The sequence below is a fragment of the Anolis sagrei genome, chromosome 4, assembly GCF_037176765.1.
Source record: "Anolis sagrei isolate rAnoSag1 chromosome 4, rAnoSag1.mat, whole genome shotgun sequence".
In the NCBI taxonomy this organism is placed as follows: Eukaryota; Metazoa; Chordata; class Lepidosauria; order Squamata; family Dactyloidae; genus Anolis; species Anolis sagrei.
In genome coordinates, this window is record NC_090024.1 from 136,127,016 (window position 1) to 136,147,799 (window position 20,784).

General features: G+C 38.4%; 1 protein-coding gene across 5 annotated transcripts in view; it reads right to left on the bottom strand.

The window, feature by feature from the left end:
* Positions 1-20,784, bottom strand: part of LOC132774262 (protocadherin alpha-C2-like) — a 271,043-nt gene that overhangs the window by 194,597 nt on the left and 55,662 nt on the right. The window contains exon 1 of one of the 5 annotated variants that reach the window (XM_067467733.1): positions 16,698-19,227. The exons of 3 other annotated variants lie outside the window; for them this stretch is intronic. In XM_067467733.1, the coding sequence (XP_067323834.1) occupies positions 16,698-19,055 (2,358 nt within the window). In that variant the 5' untranslated portion in view covers positions 19,056-19,227. Of the gene's footprint in view, positions 1-8,295; positions 10,852-16,697; positions 19,228-20,784 lie in introns of those variants that run through there. One more of the 5 variants, XM_060774180.2, reaches the window with a different exon arrangement.

A 20,784-nucleotide genomic window follows, 5' to 3' on the forward strand; every position in this document is an offset into this window, starting at 1 on the left:
TGTTCTGAGGTTTCTGCCTCCCTTCATGGCGGTGGTTCTTTCCTACTCATTTTTGAATCATTGTTCATGTTGTTCAGTTGTCCCACATGTTGGCAGTAATTTAATTTTCTTGGCTTTTGGAGGAACTTGTTTCATGGGGGGTGCATTTTTTAGCCATTATGCAGTCACCTCACATGATAAAATATATGGAATTATTAGTCACCAAGCTGAAGCAGTACTACCTTTCTCCCTCAGGTCTTGACCACACCCGGCTGATTTAGGTCTCCATGGCAACCCTTGAGCAGCCTCTTGGGGTTGCAGCTGGCTCTTTCCCGCTCATTCCTCATAACATTGTTTTCCTCACTCACAGTAATTGTACTTTCTTTGCTTTTACAGTACCTTGTCCCTTGGGTTCTTTTTATAACCTTACTTGATTTAAAAAAACACAATTAAAGTATTCTCCACACTGAAACACAAGGAAGTACTTTCTGTCTCCCTCAGACTGCTCAGGCTTCTTCTTGGGCAGCAACTCCCATCATCCCCAGTGTGCCTAGCAAAAGGGTACTGGTGTTAGGAGATATGTCCTGGGCAAGTGGCCTGAGCGATCTGGCTATTTTGAAGGAGAACTGTGCCCTCAGTTGTGGGTCAGATCCACATGGTCTCTGGATGTGGGTGAACTACAACTCCCATCATCTTGTGTCAACCCTCTCCCCCCTCCATGCTACCAGTATTTTTTTGTTTGTTTTTGTTTGTCACATTTTTTCCAGTGATCTATAGTTAAGATTGACATGGCTCTCCAGATGAACTGGATTATAATGGGGATGTTGTAGTACAGCATGATAGTAACGTTACTACTACGGGTAGAAGGGAGAAGAGGGCTGCACACATGTTGGAGGAGGAGAAGCAGCGAAAGCAGGTTAGAGATATCTTCATGGCCTCGACTCTGAATTCTTCGAGGGTTTCTCTGACTGCGAAATGGGGGAAGGAGAGGAAAGCGGGGAGTCAAGCGGGCTACTCGTAAACAAGAATCTGATGAGGAGATTCAAAGGAAGTGTATCCGTGATATACTTAGCGCTCCAACAGAGGATGAAGACTTTATGGGTTTTGAAAGGAGTGATGGGTCTGAGAGTGACATGGGAGAGGAGGATGATCTTGACTGGACTGGAGATTAGGGATATCTGTACCCAACCTACCTCCAGTGATAACTTTGAGGGGTTTGCAAAAGAGTGGCAATCTGGGAACACTTGGCAAGATCTAAGTTTTGACAGACTCTGGCAGAGGTGGAGAGATGGGAGGCTGGGTTCAGCTGCAGGGAATGGGGCAGCTGAGAGTGATGATGAAAGGGTGGGGAGCAGCTCATCTTCTGATGAGGAACTTTAGGATATAAGTTGGTTGGGCTTCGATGGGTCTTTGTAGAAGGCAAAGGGTCTTTTTGGGTGTGAATCTTTGTTCTTGCCATAATTCTCGAGCTTGGGTCCTTGGACTACAGTTTTCTGTGTTTCCTTCTTGAAACTCTGTAAGTGATGACTTCTACTCTCCCGTTTTGACTCTGGACTGTGTTTGATGATGACTACGCTTTCTGGACTATTTCATCTTGTTTGGAATGTGCTTGGACAACGGACTGCCTTTGGACACTGTTTTTGCTTCAACCCAACTTGTTTTTGTAAGTTCTTTGGACACTGTGAATTTCAAGCAGATTGCTACATGTTTCAACTAAAAAAATCAAAATCTTTTTTGAATGATTGAATGAAGATGAAACCATTACTACTATATATTACTTTTATATTTCATTTCTCCACTTCTCAATGCAACTTCAAAGAATGCTATGAAGATGTTTTTAAAAAATGGTCGCTGTGGTGGCGGTTCCTATACAAAGCATGTTTAATTCACATCACTTTAATTGATTTAATTGCCATGATTATTGTATCGGCGAACAATTCATACTTATACCAAATTTGTTAATAAGACCATTCTATTCATTTCCTTTCAGGAAGCTTAAATATTTTCCTTATCTCATTGTAATTCCCTTGACAGTTGGGTTTGACCTTATGAGATTGCTAATGTTTCTAGGCCATTAAGATATCACAAACAACCATGTCCTCCTCCTTTATGATTTTGATCTCAATATTTTTGAAAATCTTAATCATTGTTATGACTGTGCATTTACTACATAACTAACTTGGCCACCCTGAGTCCCCCTTCAGGGTGAGAAGGGCAGGGTACAAATATAGGAAATAAAAATAAATAGTATAGTTCAAAAACATATACCCAAATAAAAACCTGGAAATGAAGTGGAAAAACCCCACTCCACTTAATCCAAAGCCTTTTCAACATATACACATAAATATACTGCCTTTTAAGATGATTCAATACTTGTTCAATTAAAATAATCTGTTTGCCATAAACCAAACACAATAGTAGTATATGTAATTTGCATAGACAGGATGCATTATGGATTAAAATAATTGCACTACCTTGGTAATATTGTCAGTAAATAGCATAACAATACAATGTAAAAGAAACAAATAAAACTATTTCCTGTTTGAGTATTTCTGTCACCTGATCTGATGGAAATGAAGAGCAAGTATTATTTTATCAACAAAGATAGTTAAAATTCTCAGATTTACTCTGATAAAAAGGAAAGTGTTCCCCATATTTATTTTAGAAACTATCTCTATTAAGATCAGTACTAAGCAGGTTCATAGTAAGATATAAAAAGAACTATAGTTCTTCAAAATATTGATAAGAAATCCATTACAGTTTCAATAATATTATCAAACCTAAGTGTCAAGGCAGAAAATATTATATATATCAATATTATACATAAAATTACAAAATTGAAAACTCCAATCTTTGATCTATGAAATAATGAAATAGTTTTACAGTTCTCCTTTACCAGTTGCTTTAAATATGGAGAGAAAATATAAGTAAAACTCACAACAAAATTAGATTAATTATATAAATGGTGTGCAATAAAATGTTCAAGATCAACTATATTTGTCTTAATCTCTTATGTTTATCATCATGCCTTCTCTAATAAAAATAGATACAGATGCAGCTTGGTATTATGATGATATGTTAAAATATCTTTTTAACATTTATCATAAATCAGCCAGTCTATGTAAAAGAATGGATCCAGGTCAGATATATTTTAAAACACAAAATTCCGCTAAATCCAGAAATTTTCCTACTGGGATTAATGCACAATCAAATATTGAAACATCAAGAAAAAATTATCTATATGACAACAGCAGCAAGAATTGAATATGCAAAATTATGGAAACAAAATATACCAACATCAGAAGAGTGGGTTGCAAAAGTTTTTGAAATGGTTGAAATGGGCAAATTAACTTTACTACTACAACAAACTAATACACAAAAGCTTCAAGAAAAATGAAATTTCTTTATTGAATTCATGGAAAACCAGAAGAAAATTACCATAGGAGGATTTTTGGATTAAATTAAACAAATGGTATATAGATCCACTTTTTTTGTCGTGTCAGGAGCGACTTGAGAAACTGCAAAGTTGCTTCTGGTGTGATAGAATTGGCCGTCTGCAAGGATGTTGCCCAGGGGATGCCAGATGATATGATATTTTATCATCCTTGTAGGAGCCTTCTCTCATGTCCCCGCTTGAGGAGCTGAAGCTGACAGAGGGAGCTCATCTGCCTCTCCCTGAATTTAAACCTGCGATCTGTTGGTCTTCAGTCCTGCTGACACAGGGGTTTAACCCACTGCACCACAGGGGGCTCCTGGTGCACTGTGTACATTCTATATTTAAGAGACTCTAGAGGCCTTGGATAATTGATTTAATAGTACTTTCTTATTTGAACAGAAATGAGTGTAAGCCTTGATATTTAGACATTTTAGAAGGGTATACAGTTATACAAATACACAACTTTTCTGAAGTGTTAAAAATGAAAAAATAAATATATGACAATGTAATATAGCAAATTCTCTTGTATATAATACTAATTTACTAAGAAAGTGAATTGATTTCCATGGAATTATAGGGCAACAATTAAACCTAGAACAATATATCCAAAGAATTGGAAGACTATTGGATATGAGAAGATATAACTACAAGTCTTGACATCAGATGACAAAAGAATGTATCTGCTTTGCTAGAGAGGACATTTTGAACTTTTAGATGATGGGTATAGTAATACTTGTGTGCTATGAAACAAGACATGAAAAAAGAGTTAAGCAATGTAAAAATAATGGTGGATGGGATAAAGACACACTAATTTAGCATCAATAAAAAATAGACCAGCTAGAACAACAAACCAAAGACCAAATGCAAGTGCGGCAAGAAAGTATATAATTACAATTATTGGATTGTCTTCAAAGGCAATTTTCACTTAAACTAAGGGGTATTCCGGAAGATGTCCAGAACTTAAGAAAAATGTTGACTGGAACCTTTGCAGAAATGCTGGGAAACCAGAAATTGGAAATCAAAAGACAAACAGACCAGACTTTTAGGGTGAATTCCAAATATGCCACAACGAATAAAATCCCCAGCGATGTGGTCATAACATTCATCAAAGGAAGCTAAAGATACACAATCTTCCAATGGCACCTAAGAGATCCTATAAAATAAACAACAATCAAATTAGGATTTTGAGAGACCTACAAAGAATGAAGATTCTTGTTAAATTCAGTGAAGCAGAAGACAATGAAGATAAAGAAAGACAAGAAGAGAAAGAAGAGAAAGATGCAACAGGCAAAGATCTAGACCAAAGCTCAGGAAATGACAAATGTGGAGAAACTCACCCAATATAACTATGAAGAAGTTAAAAATCATTTCAGTTAACATAAATGGACCGAACTCACCAAATAAAAGATAAAAGAAAGCATCAGACTGAAAATACTTCATACAAAAATATTGGAAAATAATTCATAACATCAAACAGGAACTTAAAAAATAGACTAGTATTACATATTAAAAAAATATGGTGACCACAACTAATTAAAGAAGACCAAGAGGGGAGATATCAAATCATTATGATACAAGCAGCAGACAAAGAGATCCTGATAGTTAGTGTATCCAATTCAGATGTGTACCCAATTCAGATAAATGAAGTGTACCTAATTCAGATAAATCAAAATGCTTTGACAAAATAAATCAACAGTTAAAAGAAATAGAATATTCAGATCTAATATTTCTAGGTGACTTCAATTCAGTAATAGACTCAACCTTCGATAGAAAATCAAGACAGACTCTGAAAAAGGGGAAAGAGAACTTCTAAAAATCTTCTGGAATTTGCAGAAAGAACTTTGAATAAAATGCTTGGTAAGAATTAAATAGAATTTTTTAAAAGACCATACTTTTTATTTGGACAGACATAAAGCTTATTCAAGAATTGATATGATATGGGTTTCAAACAGTTTGATACAACTAGCAGAAAATATGGAGATACATACTAAAATAACATCAGACCATGCTCCAATCTCAACTGAGAGTAAAATACCAAAGGAAAACTTTGTTTAGAAATTAAATGAACATTTATTTTAAAAAAGAAAGAGTGTGCAAAAATTAAAAGAAGAGATAAAATATTTTTAAGATGAATGAAACCGAAGGAATATCTGCCAATGCAATATGGGATACACTAAAAGCCTACATGAAGAGAAGATTAATAAAATTCAACATTCAAGAAAGAAAGCAAAAGTAGAAGATCAATCAAATCTAAGAAGTCAGGTAAAGTAAAATCTATCCTTCAAATGAAAAACATTATTCAAGAATTGAAGCAATTAAGACTTCAAGCATCAATGTTATTAACCAATCAAATTGAAAAGAAACTGAAATTTGCTAAACAAAAATTGCTAACAAACCAGGAAAGTGATGATTTGCAGTCAAATTTTAAAAAGAAAGACAACCAAATATATGACCTTGGTGAAAAGAGAAGGCCAAGAAATTAAACAAAAGGTCAAAATCATACAAGATTTTCATAATTTTTTTTCAAGATCTATACCCTAAAGAAAAACATCTCTGCTAGAAATTAAAGACAAAAGACAAAAATTACCAAGGTTAACAAAGGAAGAACATGATACCTTGAACAGTGTGATCATGATGTATGAAGTCATCACAGGGATTTTTTAAAAAAAACCCACAGGGATAAGAAACCTAAAAGACAATAAGGCTCCAGGACCAGATGGTTATACAACAATATTCTACAAAACATTTGAGGCTGAACTAGCTCCCTATTTGCACAAAATAATGAATCAAGTTATCCAAGCAAAGAAAATACTAGAATCTTGGAAAGAAGCTACAATAACATTAATTCCAAATGCAGACAGAGATACCATCTTGGTCTAAAATTACAGACCAATTTCATTGTTAAATGTGGATTGCAAAATTTACACAAATGTACTGACTGACAGAGTTTAAAAGATACTGAAAACTTGGATCCATGAATATCAAACAGGTTTTCTGCCACGCAGAAACGTTAAAGAATAATTCTAAATGTAGTAAAATATTTATAAGCCTTAAAGAACAACAAGGAGCACTGATGTTCTTAGATGCAGAGAAAGCATTTGATAACATTTCATGGACTTTTATAAATGAATTATTATTGGCAATACATTCCGGAGAAAATTTTAGAAATGGAATAAAAGCTATCTATTCTGAACAAACTGCAAAAATACAGATAAATGATTATTTTACTCAAAAAATAGAAATCCAGAAAGGGGTTAGACAAGGATGCCTGCTCTCTTATTCCAGAAGTGGAAGTACTGACTAGGCAAATTTGATCAGATGCCAATACAAATATGGATGAAAGAATGAATTTTCTTAAAAAAATAAGACTACTAACCATTGAAGGGACAGATTTAAGTTACGGTTGGCATACATACCTACCCACATCAGACTCTAACATCAGATAAGAAACTCACTGATGATAATATGGAACAAATATAAAATATCTCTTTACAATAAAATACCAGATTGGACGAAACAACAAAAAGTATTTCCACAATTAAGAACACCAAAGAGAGAAATTTTTATCCTATAAAGAATTTTTAGAAAAAGGGACATCACAGAAATTATAAACATTACAAGAACTCCAAAAAGAAGATCCAACCATGACATGTTTCATTATAATTAGCTTTGGCTAGATAAAAAGGGGATATAAAAGAATTTGAAAATAACTGAAATCAATTATTACTGACAAAAAAAAATAAACAAATTGGGAAACTATGCCAACAGTTTTGAAAGACTGTTGATGAATAAAAGAACCCATGATACAATGGGCAAAAAAATACAGGCCAAACAATAAACTTAGAAGAATAGAAAGAACTTTGGATGATATGACTAAAATTTACAAGAAGTTACACGATTAAAACAAATTTCTTCAAACTGATACATATGGTATTTGACTCCAGAAAAGCTATCAAAGATACATAAAAGATCTGACCTATGTTGAAAATGTAACCAAACAACTGGAACTGGTGGACTTTTTCAAAGGCAATTGAAAGTATATTAAAGAATAAAATTCCACTGAGTTCCATTCATATTGACTGAATTATTGAGTAATTCTTGTATTGTCAAGAAATTACAATGAAAACTAGAGGGCAAGATATATTTTGAACTTTACATTGCATCATGAAGAAAAATCATTCATATAGATAAATTGTGAAGGAATGTGAACGTTTTGTGTACCCTGAAAGGCTTGATCAACAGAAAGTTTTGTAGCTTTAGCAAAGAAAAAGAATGAAAATATTACAATTACTCATAGTTTTTGCATTGCAAAGAACTAGTCACACAAACTAGGAAAGCTTATGGACAAAGTGGTTCAAATGGTCAATGACATAAAAGAAGACTTTTAAATCAAAATTATTTGCTCATATTTGTGAAAAAATGAGTCCAAAGTTTAAAAAAAATGTTTATTACAGACAGCAATTTGTTGCGTCACAAGATGTCGAATGCTTTGCTGTGTATACAAACTGAGGGGGGAAATGCTTAATTTTATGAGAAAAATCAGCAAAATGAATTCTGCAATCTAATTCAAAACAAACTTTGATGCACGAAATTGGTGTTTCTTGCTAACATATTTGAATATCTGATTAAGATAAACACCAAGGAAAGGGAGAAAATATCTTAACAGCAATAGATAAAATTTGTGCTAGAAGAGACAAAATAGCAACTTGGAAAAGTACAATAAGAAAATTTTGAAATGTTTTCCAAACCTTCTGAATGCAAGCTAAAATGTGATATCAGCTCATGAATTGTTGACCTCTAACGTTGTTCAGAGAGAAAGTTCATCATTACCACCAAATGTTAAAATCCAGGAAAGAAAACCTACCATGAATAATACTAACCGTTCCACAGAGAAGGTCCTGCTGATTTCCATTCTCAGAAGAAGCAGGGATGTTGGGACTGAAGACCATGAGGTCATTCTTGGCTAGAGCCTCCCCATTTACTCCTGCCAGGATGTGGCTGTGGCGGTTTGAATAGGACCAGCTGCCCACTTCGCTGGCACAGACCAGTGTGGCTGTTCCGGGACCATATACCATTGGCTCCTTGGGCTGAAACTGACACCGCAGAGCTACATACGTGATGACTGCCAACAGGAATAAACTGGACACTGAGCAGATGGCAATGATTAAGTACAAATTGACAAGGTCTGCCTTAGGTTTTGAGCTTTCATCTGCCCTGGGAAGGCGGATGTTGGTTTGAATGGCCTGGGCACTTGTCACTAGTGATATACTGAGTGTCGCTGTGGCTGACAGTTGGGGCTTGCCATGATCTTTTACAAGTACACGCAGGTTGTGACTCCTGCTTCCCTCTGCCTCATCCACAGAGCGAATGGTACTAATTTCACCACTATACAGGCCCACACGCCAAGGTCCATTATTTCCTTCAGGCAGTTCATAGCGTAGCCATGCATTGTATCCTGAATCAGCATCAAGAGCATGGATCTTACCTAACATGTGCCCAGCTGACACAGGGATCACTAGAAGAATAGAGTTGTCTTCTGTTTGCCCAGTCACTGCAGGTGCATTATCATTTTCATCCACCACAAAGACTTGAATTGTCACATTGCCACACAAGGAGGGCAACCCAGCATCCTTGGCATTCACTTGAAATTCCAAAAGCTTCATCTCCTCATAATCCAGAGGCTGCAAAGCATAGAGCTTCCCACTCTCTGAATGGACTGAAATGTAACTTGAGAGTGGCCACAGCTTTTCATCAATCCAGTAGCTGATTAGGCTGTTCTCCGCTATATCTGGATCAAATGCAGACAATGTGAAGATATGGGCACCTGGTGGATTATTCTCCTTCACAAAAACTGTGTAAGAGGGCTGCGCAAAACTGGGTGCATTGTCATTGATGTCACTAATAGGCACAACTACCATACTACTGGCTGACAAAGATGGGACCCCATGGTCTTGGGCCATCACCATCAATTCATACTCAGCCATGTGTTCCCGATCCAAGTGTTCAGCCACCACTAAGGAATAGTAATTCTTGAAGGTGGACACCAGTTTGAAGGGAAGGCCAGGAGGCCATAGAGAACAGGTGACTTGTCCATTGGCCTCAGAGTCCTTGTCTGAGATACTGATGAGGGCCACCACCGTTCCTAGTGGGGAGTTCTCTAGGACTGGCACTGAGAGGGATGAGATTGATACCTCTGGAGTATTATCATTCATATCCAACACCTCAATGATTAATTGGCATTGTTCAGACAATGGAGGATTGCCTTTATCTTCTGCCACAATTTGAAGATCATATACACTTCTATCTTCAAAATCTACTCTTCCACTTACAGTTACTTCCCCTGTATTGGAATTTATGTTAAAAATCTTTCGAATGTTTGGTGCTATGTGTGAAGAAAAGAAATAGGAGATTTCCCCATTAGTTCTTTCATCCAAGTCAGTGGCATTCAATTTTGTAACTAGTGTCCCATTAGCTGCATTTTCTACCAATTTTATCCTGTAAACCGACTGGTTAAACACAGGAGGGTTGTCATTGGTATCCAGCACATTGATAACCAGTTGAACTGTACCAGTGAGTTCTGGTTTTCCCCCATCAGTAGCGGTAAGTAACAAATGATGGGTAGGGATCTCCTCTCTGTCCAATGGTTTCCTCAAAACAATGGCTAAAGGCTTATTAAGGCCATCTGTTTTTTGTTCCACACTGAAATAGTCATTGGGCCTGAGCTTGTAGGTTAGAAGAGCATTAGGACCAATATCAGCATCAGAGGCTCTTTCTAATGGGAATCTGGTGCCAGTTGGTGTTATGACTTCTGCTATGCTCAGAATTTGTTCATTTGCAGAGAAAACAGGAGCATTGTCATTTATGTCCCTGATCTCCACCTCCACATGGAACACCCTCAGAGGTTTATCAACAATCACCTCCAGATGGATGGAACAATCTGCATTATCAGCACACAGCTCCTCCCTGTCTATCCTGGAATTCACAAACAAGATCCCATTCTGCACATTTACCTCAAAGAAGTCCTTCTGTCCTTTTGAGATCATCCGAAACATCCGAGGCACCAGCTCACTCACCTCCAGCCCCAGGTCCTGGGCAATGCGGCCCACAAAGGTGCCATGCTGGGATTCCTCCGGCACAGAATAATGGAGCTGGCCGCTCCCCATCTCCCAGGCTGTGTGGAGGAGGATCAGATGCAGCAGCTGCTTCAGCACAGAATCATTCTGCCTGGCAACCATGGCAAGGAGAGGAACAAAGCCCAGCACCGTCTTCTGTTTTCTCAAAATCCCTTTCCTTGAAGGTCCGAAGAACAAGATCTGATCCAGATTTGTTTTGAGGTAATCATTTCAATAGATTTCAAGGCTGAAGCATTCTCTGTGTGATATTGCTAGTGTCAGGCAGGGTTTTCAGTCACTTTGCAGGGAGGAGCTCTGAACTGGTCTTCTTCTATATCTTTCCTTAGGCAACAGTGACCCCTTGTGCTTGAGGTTTGAAATGAAGAACCAGCTCACTAAATTGTATTAAACGTTGCAATCAGTTCTTCCTCTTTCGTGTCATTTTTATTTATTTTCATTTTCAAACAAAGCTTTAAGCAGGCACCTTTCCTTCACTGTTGTACATGACAATTTTGCTCTGCAGGGCCTAGTTTTAATTAGGGAGCCAAGGCTAATTCCAGTATACATCCACGTAGGAGTGGTATTTTCAAATGATGCTTGGCCAGGGAACGCTCATTCACAAATTACCACTTGATAGTCAAGTAATTTTGCATTTGAATAAAAGTGCAATTTTGTTTGCAAGTTGCCCAAAGAAAAAGTTCATATGTTTCAAGAATGGCCAAGCAGGAATGAAACCGTGATCCCTAGAGTCGCACGCAGACTGCTGGCTGTCGCTGAGGGTCAGCAAACATGCTAAGACAGTGATTCTCAACCTATGGGTCCCCAGGTGTTTTGGCCTAAAAGTTCCAGGAATCCCAACCAGTTTACCAACTTAGGATTTCTCAGAGTTGAAGGCCAAAACATCTGGGGACCCACAGGTTGAGAACCACTACTCTAAGAGCTCTGGGAGCCTTGCAAGAAGGGCAATCACCCGATGAGTGTTTTACAAGACAGACAGTAGCCACTAAACAGCAGATGTGCACAACTGAATTTCTGAAACAGAATATCAGAGGATGCATTGGCTTAATCTGTTGCCCACCCACTATTTTTCGACTTTAAATCATAGTTGTCCAAAATCAATTACAATTCCAGAAGAGAAAGAAATAGCTACCAGAACTTATAGCAAAAAGGAAAAAAAGGATCTGGTAAACTCTTCCTCTGTTGTTCCTCTACTTGCAAGCAAGAGAGGTGAGAGTTTTTAAGAAATCTAGAGAAAACCACACAGTGCCCTCCCAGTCCACTGGGAGACCAGAGTTCAAATCTTGCCTTTGCCACAGAAACCAATGAATAGCTTTGGGAAGTCACACCACTCCCACCATCAGATAAAGTCATAGACAAACCCTTACTGAACAAATCCTGCCATAATAGGTCTGTCAAATCAGAAATTACTTAAAGGCACACAACAAATCTATTTTTATTAGTAGCCTTCCTATTAAATATATTTTTGAGTATATGCCATTATGTTCTTATATTTTAATATGGCCGCTGCTTATGGTTTTTATTAACTGACCTTTTCAAAAATGCATAACCATATAATGGCACAATTTATAAAACCATATAGGAGATCAGGTGCAATTTCCATCAGCCCAAGACCTAGTCAGGTTGTAATTCCTATCAGGTCCCAAATCTGTGCAATGTTCCATTAGCCCTAGGTCTGGTTGGTGAATGGAACAAAGTTATCACTCTGTCCTGAGTATTTGCCGCCCTGGCGCATTGGATCTTTCCCACTTATTTTTATTTATATTTCATGCTTTTCAGTTGTCCCACATGTTGACAGTAATTTAATTTTCTTGGGTGTTAGAGGAACTTGTTTAATGGCAGTGCAATTTTAGCCATTTTACAGTCGCCTCATGTGATAAGAGATGTGGAATTTTAGTCACCAAGCTGAAGCACAAACTGAAACAGCACTTCCTTTCTCTCTCAGGTCTTGACCACACCCACCTGGTTAAGGCCTCCATGAAAACTCTTGGACAGCCTTTCCCACTCATTCCTCATCATGTTGTTTCCCTCTCTCACAGGCTCAAAGTAATTATACTTTATTTGCTTTTTGTCCCTTGGATTTTTTTTATAACCTCACTTGATTAAAAAAACACATAATTACAGTTTTAGGTACAGTGAAAGACAAAGAAGTACTTTTTGTCTTCCTCAGACAGCTCAGGCTTCTTCTTGGGCTGCAACTCCCATAATCTCCAGTGTGCCTAGCAAAGGGTTACGGGTGTTTGGAGAGGAATCCTGGCAAGTAGGCTGACCTATCTGGCTGGTTTTTGAAGGAGAGCTGTTCCCTCAGTTGTCGCACAGAATAACATGATCTCGGGATGTGGGTGAACTTCAACTCCCATCAGCCTCTGTCACCCCCCTCCCCAATGCCACCAGTGTTTTTTGTATTGTATTGTTCGGACCACAATGAATGCATGTGCCAAGTTTGGTCCAAATACAGATCCACTGTTGGGATTGACATGACTCTCTAGATGTGGGCAGACTGCACCTCCCATCTGCCTCTATAATGCCCCCTTACGTCACCAGTATTTTAAGTTGGATTATGATGGTTATGTATGCCATGTTTGGTTCAGATTAATTTCTGGTAGGATTGACACAGCTCTCCAGATATGAGTGGACTATAGCACCCATCATCTTCTTCATCCACCTCAAACCCTATCAGCACAAGTCCTTACCAGGACAGTGATGCTTCCCCAGTGTGATGGGGAAGGTGTCACTGAGAGGAGGCTGCACGTGGGGTGACTGATTCACCCTGCTGTCAGTCTCCTTTCACCACAATACCAGGTGAAGCAGGACACTTCACCTGGTCTTTGTGATGAAGGCCATTAGGTCACTGCTGAAATTCCAGTGAAGGTACAGGATTTTCCTCTTGACACAGGCAGATTGCCAGATTGATTTATAGTCTTAATAAAAGCCCTTGTATTCTGGTTATGACAAATATTTGGAGGGTTTTTTTTCATTAAATGCATGTGTACAGTTAAAAATTCAGTCATCAAGTGTTTATTTTTCTCAATATAAGCTCTAAATGAAGTGTTGATAACAACCAATGACGTACCTGCAAGATGAACTATTTAAAAATAAATTGACTGCATCTGAAAAAAAATTACTATTATAAACATATATACCTCACAAATGTTCCTTAAAATAATTATAAGTGCAATATAGTCAGTATCTGTAATCACAATATCATCAGGCAAGTCAGCAATATGGAGTGAGCCAGGATTCAGAGCATTTCCAAAAAAGTATTTGGTGTTAGCAGTTTTTCATCATATTGCTATGGTGCTTTAATGTTTTAAAATGTACTTGTATATTTTAAAATTATATATTAGAGACTTCCCAGGGAGGAATTCAACTAAAAAAATCAGAAATTATTTTGAGTGAATGAATGAATGAATGACAGTTATTCATTTCATCTATCCACTTCTCAATACAACTATAAAGAATACTACGAAGATAGTTTAAAAAATAAACAGCAGTCATGTTCACTGTGGTAGTGATTCCTGCATAAAACATGTTTAATTCATAACACTTTAGTTGATTTAATTGATTCATTGATGACTAGTGATAAATATATTAATTGTATGTAAGTAATTCATCAAGATCAATGATGAAAGGAGCATATTCAACATCATTTTTCCAAACAGAATAGACCACAATATAAATTCAAGCTACTTTCCTACACATATTTATGTGAAATTTACACATAAATTGAGATGTACAAGAATTCCCTTTCTCCCGTTAATATTGGTCAGAATCCATTGTTGCATTAACCTAATAGTTGTATTTTTTCTCATACCCTCCTGTAGTGCAAAATGAGGAACAATCTATTAGCTCCAAGCACACTTTTCCTGCAGTGCCAGTCGCCTTGCTTCCCTCCTGTCACTGACTATACTGATACTCGTATATGACCTCATCACATGGAGGAGCCCTCCCCCCCATACTATTTTGTCATGCTGTTTCGCCAGCTTCCAAGTGGCAACGCTTCCCCCATCACACAGGGGGAGTGTCACCCAAACAGGGCAGAAGTGTGCTGGCTCCACTGGAGCCTGCACAACATGGGAAAGCTCCCATGTTTGGGCGGAAACATCCAAGAATGGTTCCACTCCGATTGGGGGCTGAGTCACATCCAGAAGTCACACAACATTGTGTGATGGCTAGTGTAGGGCTCCGTCCTTAAAGAAGACTCTAAGCATCCTAGGACACTCATTTTCATCAATGTGATGAGATCCATAGTTATGTTAGTGCAGTGCAAGAAGAGAACATTTGCTTTTTGGCAGGCATTTTATTATATTGGCCTACAGTTCAATACTTCCACCAAATTTGTTAATAAGACAATTCTATCCATTTCCTTTCAAGAAGCTTAAATCTTTTCCTTATCCCATTGTAATTTCCTTGACAGTTGGGTTTGACCTAATGAGGTTGCTAATGTTTCTACATACTGACTTAGCACAGTTCAAAAACATACACCCAAATTTAAAAAACAGGAAAATGTTTAAAAACACTCCACTCCACTCAGTCTAAAGCCTTTTCAACATATAAACATAAAGAGGCTACCTTTTGTTATGACTATTCAATACTTGATCAGTTAAAATAAACTGTTTGCCATAAACCAAGCAGAATAGTAGTATAAGTAATTTAAATGCACTGAACACATTATGGATTAAAATAGTTGCAATACATTTGCAATATTGTAAGTAAGTAGCACAATAATGCAATTAAAAAGGAACAAATAAAACTATTTCCTGTTTGAGTATTTCTGTCAACTGATCGGATGCAAAATATATAAGATTATAAATAAAAGCTGGAAAACACCAATCCTTGATCTGTGAAAGATCAAAACAATTGTACATTTCTCCTTTCCCAGTTGCTATAAATACAGAGAGGAAATAAATATCAGTAAATCTAACAACAAAAAATGAATGTTTACCTGGTTGCAATATATAAATGGAATGGATTTTGAACAACTATGATTTAAAGTCTCTAATAACATATTTTAGTTCTTGTGGACCACTGGTGGTCTACGGACCACAGGTTGGGAACCACTGCTTTACATAGACTGGCTGATTTATGCTGGATATATCATAATACCATGATTTATCTGTTTCTGTTGATCCACAGCATCACTATTACTGCTCTGTTGCAATGAGAGCGACTGGTCTCGCAAAACCTTCTTATAGTGGCGAGGCTTATTAAATATGGTTTTCTGTGGGCGAGCAGATGGTAACTACTGGATAGCATGTGTTCTGTATCAGAAACTAGAGCTGAAATAGTCTATCTATCCAATGCAATTTTCTGAATCAGCACCCCAAATAACCAAACCGAATCTATAGTTGACCAAAAAGTGATTCGTAATCCTTTTGGTACTAATGTTGGAGAGTGGTCCCTGGTTTTAAAAAAAGATTGGGAACCACTGATGTAAAAGAATGGATCCAAGCCTGATTCACTAGTTAAGGCTTAAGCATACATAGAGTTACATAGCTATTCAGTCAGAGACAAGTTCTCTCAGAAGACAATTAATTAAATTCACAAGGCCAACTGTGAAGACAAGTATTTTTTAAAATGATGAAATATCATTGTTAGTTATTTTATTACAAGTATTTAAAGTATTTTTAAATCTTTTTTCTTTCCAACAAGGCTTTTAAATCTATGTGTAATAAAATCAGCAGAAGGAAAGAGCAACAAGTAATATTTAAAATTAATTTAAAAGAGCGCTAAAATCCAAACAAAATCCTTATTGTTAGACCAAGACAAATAAGAATATGTAAGAAGGTTGTTGATGATAATTGTTGACAATCCACTTAAACAAACTTTAAATCTTGCCTGGGAAGGCAAATATCTTGGTAATGTGGTTTAACATTTCAATAAAAGAAACACCAGTATACAAGGAAAGGGAGAAAATATCTTAACAGCAGTAGATAAAATTTTGCTAGGGGAGACAAAATAGCAAATTGGGGGGGAAAAATGAAAGAAGCAAATTTTGATTGTTTTTCCAAAACTGCTAAATGTGAGCTAAAATGTGGTATCAGTTCACAAAATGTTGATCATTTAACATGCTTAGAGAAAACGTTCATCATTACCACAGAAATGTCAAAATCCAATGTCAGGAAAGAAAACCTACCATGAATAATACTAACCGTTCCACAGAGGAGGTCCTGCTGATTTCCATTCTCAGAAGAAGCAGGGATGTTGGGACTGAAGACCATGAGGTCATTCTTAGCTAGAGCCTCACCATTGACTCCTGCCAGGATGTGGCTGTGACGGTTTGAATAGGACCAGCTGCCCACTTCGCTGGCACAGACCAGTGTGGCTGTTCCGGGACCATATACCATTGGCTCCTTGGGCTGAAACTGACATCGCAGAGCTACATACGTGATGACTGCCAGCAGGAATAAACTGGACACTGAGCAGATTGCTATGATCAAGTACAAATTGACAAGGTCTGCCTTAGGCTTTGAGCTCTCATCTGTCCTGGGAAGGCGGATGTTGGTTTGAATGGCCTGGGCACTTGTCACTAGTGATACACTCAGTGTGGCTGTGGCTGATAGTTGAGGCTTGCCATGATCCTTTACAAGTACACGTAGGTTGTGACTCCTGCTTCCCTCTGCCTCATCCACAGAGCGGATGGTACTTAGTTCACCACTATACAGGCCCACACGCCAAGGCCCACTATTTCCTTCATGGAGTTCATAGCGCAGCCATGCATTGTATCCTGAATCGGCATCAAGAGCATGGATCTTACCCAACATGTGTCCAGCTGCCACAGGAACCACTAGAAGGATAGAGTTGTCTTCTGTCTGCTCAGTCACTGCAGGTGCATTATCATTTTCATCTACCACAAAGACTTGAATAGTCACGTTGCCACACAAGGAGGGTAGTCCAGCATCCTTAGCATTCACTTGGAACTCCAAAAGCTTCAGCTCCTCATAATCTAACGGCTGCAAAGCATAGAGCTTCCCACTCTCTGAGTGTACTGAAATGTAACTTGAGAGTGGCCACAGCTTTTCATCAATCCAGTAGCTGATTAGGCTGTTCTCAGCTATGTCTGGGTCAAAGGCAGACACTGTAAAGATATGGGCACCTGGTGGGTTGTTCTCCTTCACAAAGACTGTGTAAGAGGGCTGAGTAAAAGCAGGTGCATTGTCATTGATGTCCCTGATTGGCACAACCACACTAGTACTGGCTGACAAAGATGGGACTCCACGGTCTTGGGCCATCACCATCAATCCATACTCAGCCATGTGCTCCCGATCCAGGGGCTCAGCCACCACTAAGGAGTAATAATTCTTGAAGGTGGACACCAGTTTGAAGGGGAGGCCAGGAGGCCAAAGAGAGCATGTTACTAGTCCATTGGCATCAGAATCCTTGTCTGAGATACTGATGAGGCCCACCACTGTCCCTGGTGGGGAGTCCTCTGGGACTGGCACTGAGAGGGATGAGATTGACACCTCTGGAGCATTGTCATTCATATCCAACACCTCAATGATCAATCGACAGTGCCCAGTTAATGGAGGATTGCCTTTATCTTCTGCCACAATCTGAAGATCATATACACTTCTTTCTTCAAAATCTACTCTTCCACTTACAGTTACTTCACCTGTATTAGAGTTTATGTTAAAAATATTTCGAAAGTTTGGTACTATGTGTGCAGAACAAAAATAGGAGATTTCTCCATTAGTTCTTTCGTCTAAGTCTGTAGCATTCAATTTGATAACTAGTGTCCCATTAGCTGCATTTTCTACCAATTTTATCCTGTAAACTGACTGGTTAAACACAGGAGGGTTGTCATTGGTATCCAACACATTGATCACCAGTTGGACTGTACCAGTGAGTTCTGGTTTTCCCCCATCAGTGGCTGTGACTAACAAATGATGGGTAGGGATCTCCTCTCTGTCCAACGGTTTCTTTAAAACAATTGCTAAAGGTTTATTATGGTGGTCTTCTGTTTTTTGTTCCACACTGAAATAGTCATTGGGCCTGAGCTTGTATGTTAGAAGAGCATTGGGACCTATATCAGCATCAGAGGCTCCTTCTAATTGGAATCTGGTGCCAGTTGCTGTTATAACCTCAGCTATGCTCAGAATTTTTTCATTAGCAGAGAAAACAGGAGCATTGTCATTTATGTCCCTGATCTCCACCTCCACATGGAAAACCCTCAGAGGTTTATCAACAATCACCTCCAGATGGATGGAACAATCTGCATTATCAGCACACAGCTCCTCCCTGTCTATCCTGGAATTCACAAACAAGATCCCATTCTGTACATTTACCTCAAAGAAGTCCTTCTGTCCTTTTGAGATCATCCGAAACATCCGAGGCACCAGCTCACTCACCTCCAGTCCCAGGTCCTGGGCAATGCGGCCCACAAAGGTGCCATGCTGGGATTCCTCCGACACAGAATAATGGAGCTGGCCGCTCCCCATCTCCCAGGCTGTGTGGAGGAGAATCAGATGCAGCAGCTGCTTCAGCACAGAATCATTCTGCCAGGCAACCATGGCAAGGAGAGGAACAAAGCCCAGCACCGTCTTCTGTTTTCTCAAAATCCCTTTCCTTGAAGGTCCGAAGAACAAGATCTGATCCAGATTTGTTTTGAGGTAATCATTTCAATAGATTTCAAGGCTGAAGCATTCTCTGTGTGATATTGCTAGTGTCAGGCAGAGTTTTCAGTCACTTTAAAGGGAGGAGCTCTGAACTGGTCTTCTTCTATATCTTTCCTTAGGCAACAGTGACCCCTTGTGCTTGAGGTTTGAAATGAAGAACTAGATCATTAAATTGTATTAAACATTGCAATCAGCTCTTCCTCTTTCATATCTTTTTTATTTATTTTCATTTTCAAACAAAGCTTTTAGCAGGTACCTTTCCTTCACTGTTGTACATGACATTTTTGTTCTGCAGCCAATAATTTTAATTTGAGAGTCTAGACTGATTCGCGTTAACATCCATGTAAGAGTAGTGTCTTCAAGAGCTGCGAACTTTCTTTAAGTGATGATAGGCCAGGAAAGGTTGCCTCACAAATCACCACTTGATATTCAAGTAATCTTGCATTTGAGGAATACATGCAATTTTAGTTTCCAAGCTGCTCAAAGAAATAGTTTATATGTTTCAAGAATGGCCAAGCAGGAAATCAAACCGTGATCTCTAGAGTCACACTCTGACCACTATATAATGCTGGCTCTCACTGTGGATCAGCTAACGGTGACACAATGGGGTAAACCCTTGTGCCGGCAGGACTGGTCAACCAACAGGTTGGCAGTTCGAATCCAGGGAGCAGGGTAAGATCCCATCTGTTGAGCTCAATCTTCTCATGCTGGGAAATGAGAGAAGCCTCCCACAGGATGATAAAGCATCAATCATCCAGATGTCCCTTGGGCAATATCCCTGCAGACAGCCAATTCTCTCACACCAGAAGCAACTTGCAGTTTCTCAAGTCATTTCTGACACACACACATGCACACAAACTCTCTGAGAGCACTGGGAGTCTGGCAAGGAGCAGTCACCTTATGAGTGTGTTACAAGATAGACAGTGGACACTAAACAGTAGGTGTGCATAACTGACTTTCTGAAATAGAATGACAGAGGTTGCAATTACTTAATCTGTTGCTCTCCCAGGGCAACCCCCTCCCTTGAAAATTTTAAGGTTAAAAAAACCCCTTGTTTACTCATGAATTTTTACTGGTTAACCATATCCCCGTGCTAAGTCTATGAGAAGCAAAAATTGAATGTTTCCCCCTGAACTGCAAACACTATCACTAGCAAATTTTGACAATTTATTCACAGTCATTACTTACAGCAATAGCTGATATGGTGGGACCATACCAAAGCCTAAGCCATGGGAGGGATTTGAAGCCTCCCATGAAGGAGACCAGAAAATTGATTTAATTAAGTATATATACATATAGAATGAACCATACTATTTACATTATTTTGTATTGTGGAACTACTCTTCATGATTCGCTAAAAATAACACACACACACACACACACACATTTTTTTTCTGGCTATGGCCCTATGCTCTCCAACTATTTTTCTACTTTAAATCATAGTTGCCCAAGATCCATTTCTCTTCTTAAAGAGAAAGAAATGGCTACCAGAACTTATAGTGAAAACAAAAAAGCATCTAGTAAGTTCTTCCTCTGTTGTTCCTCTGCTTGTAAGCAAGAGAGGGGAGAGAGTTTTTAAGAAGTCTGGAGAAAGCCACATACCGCAACATGAAATGCTTAATTA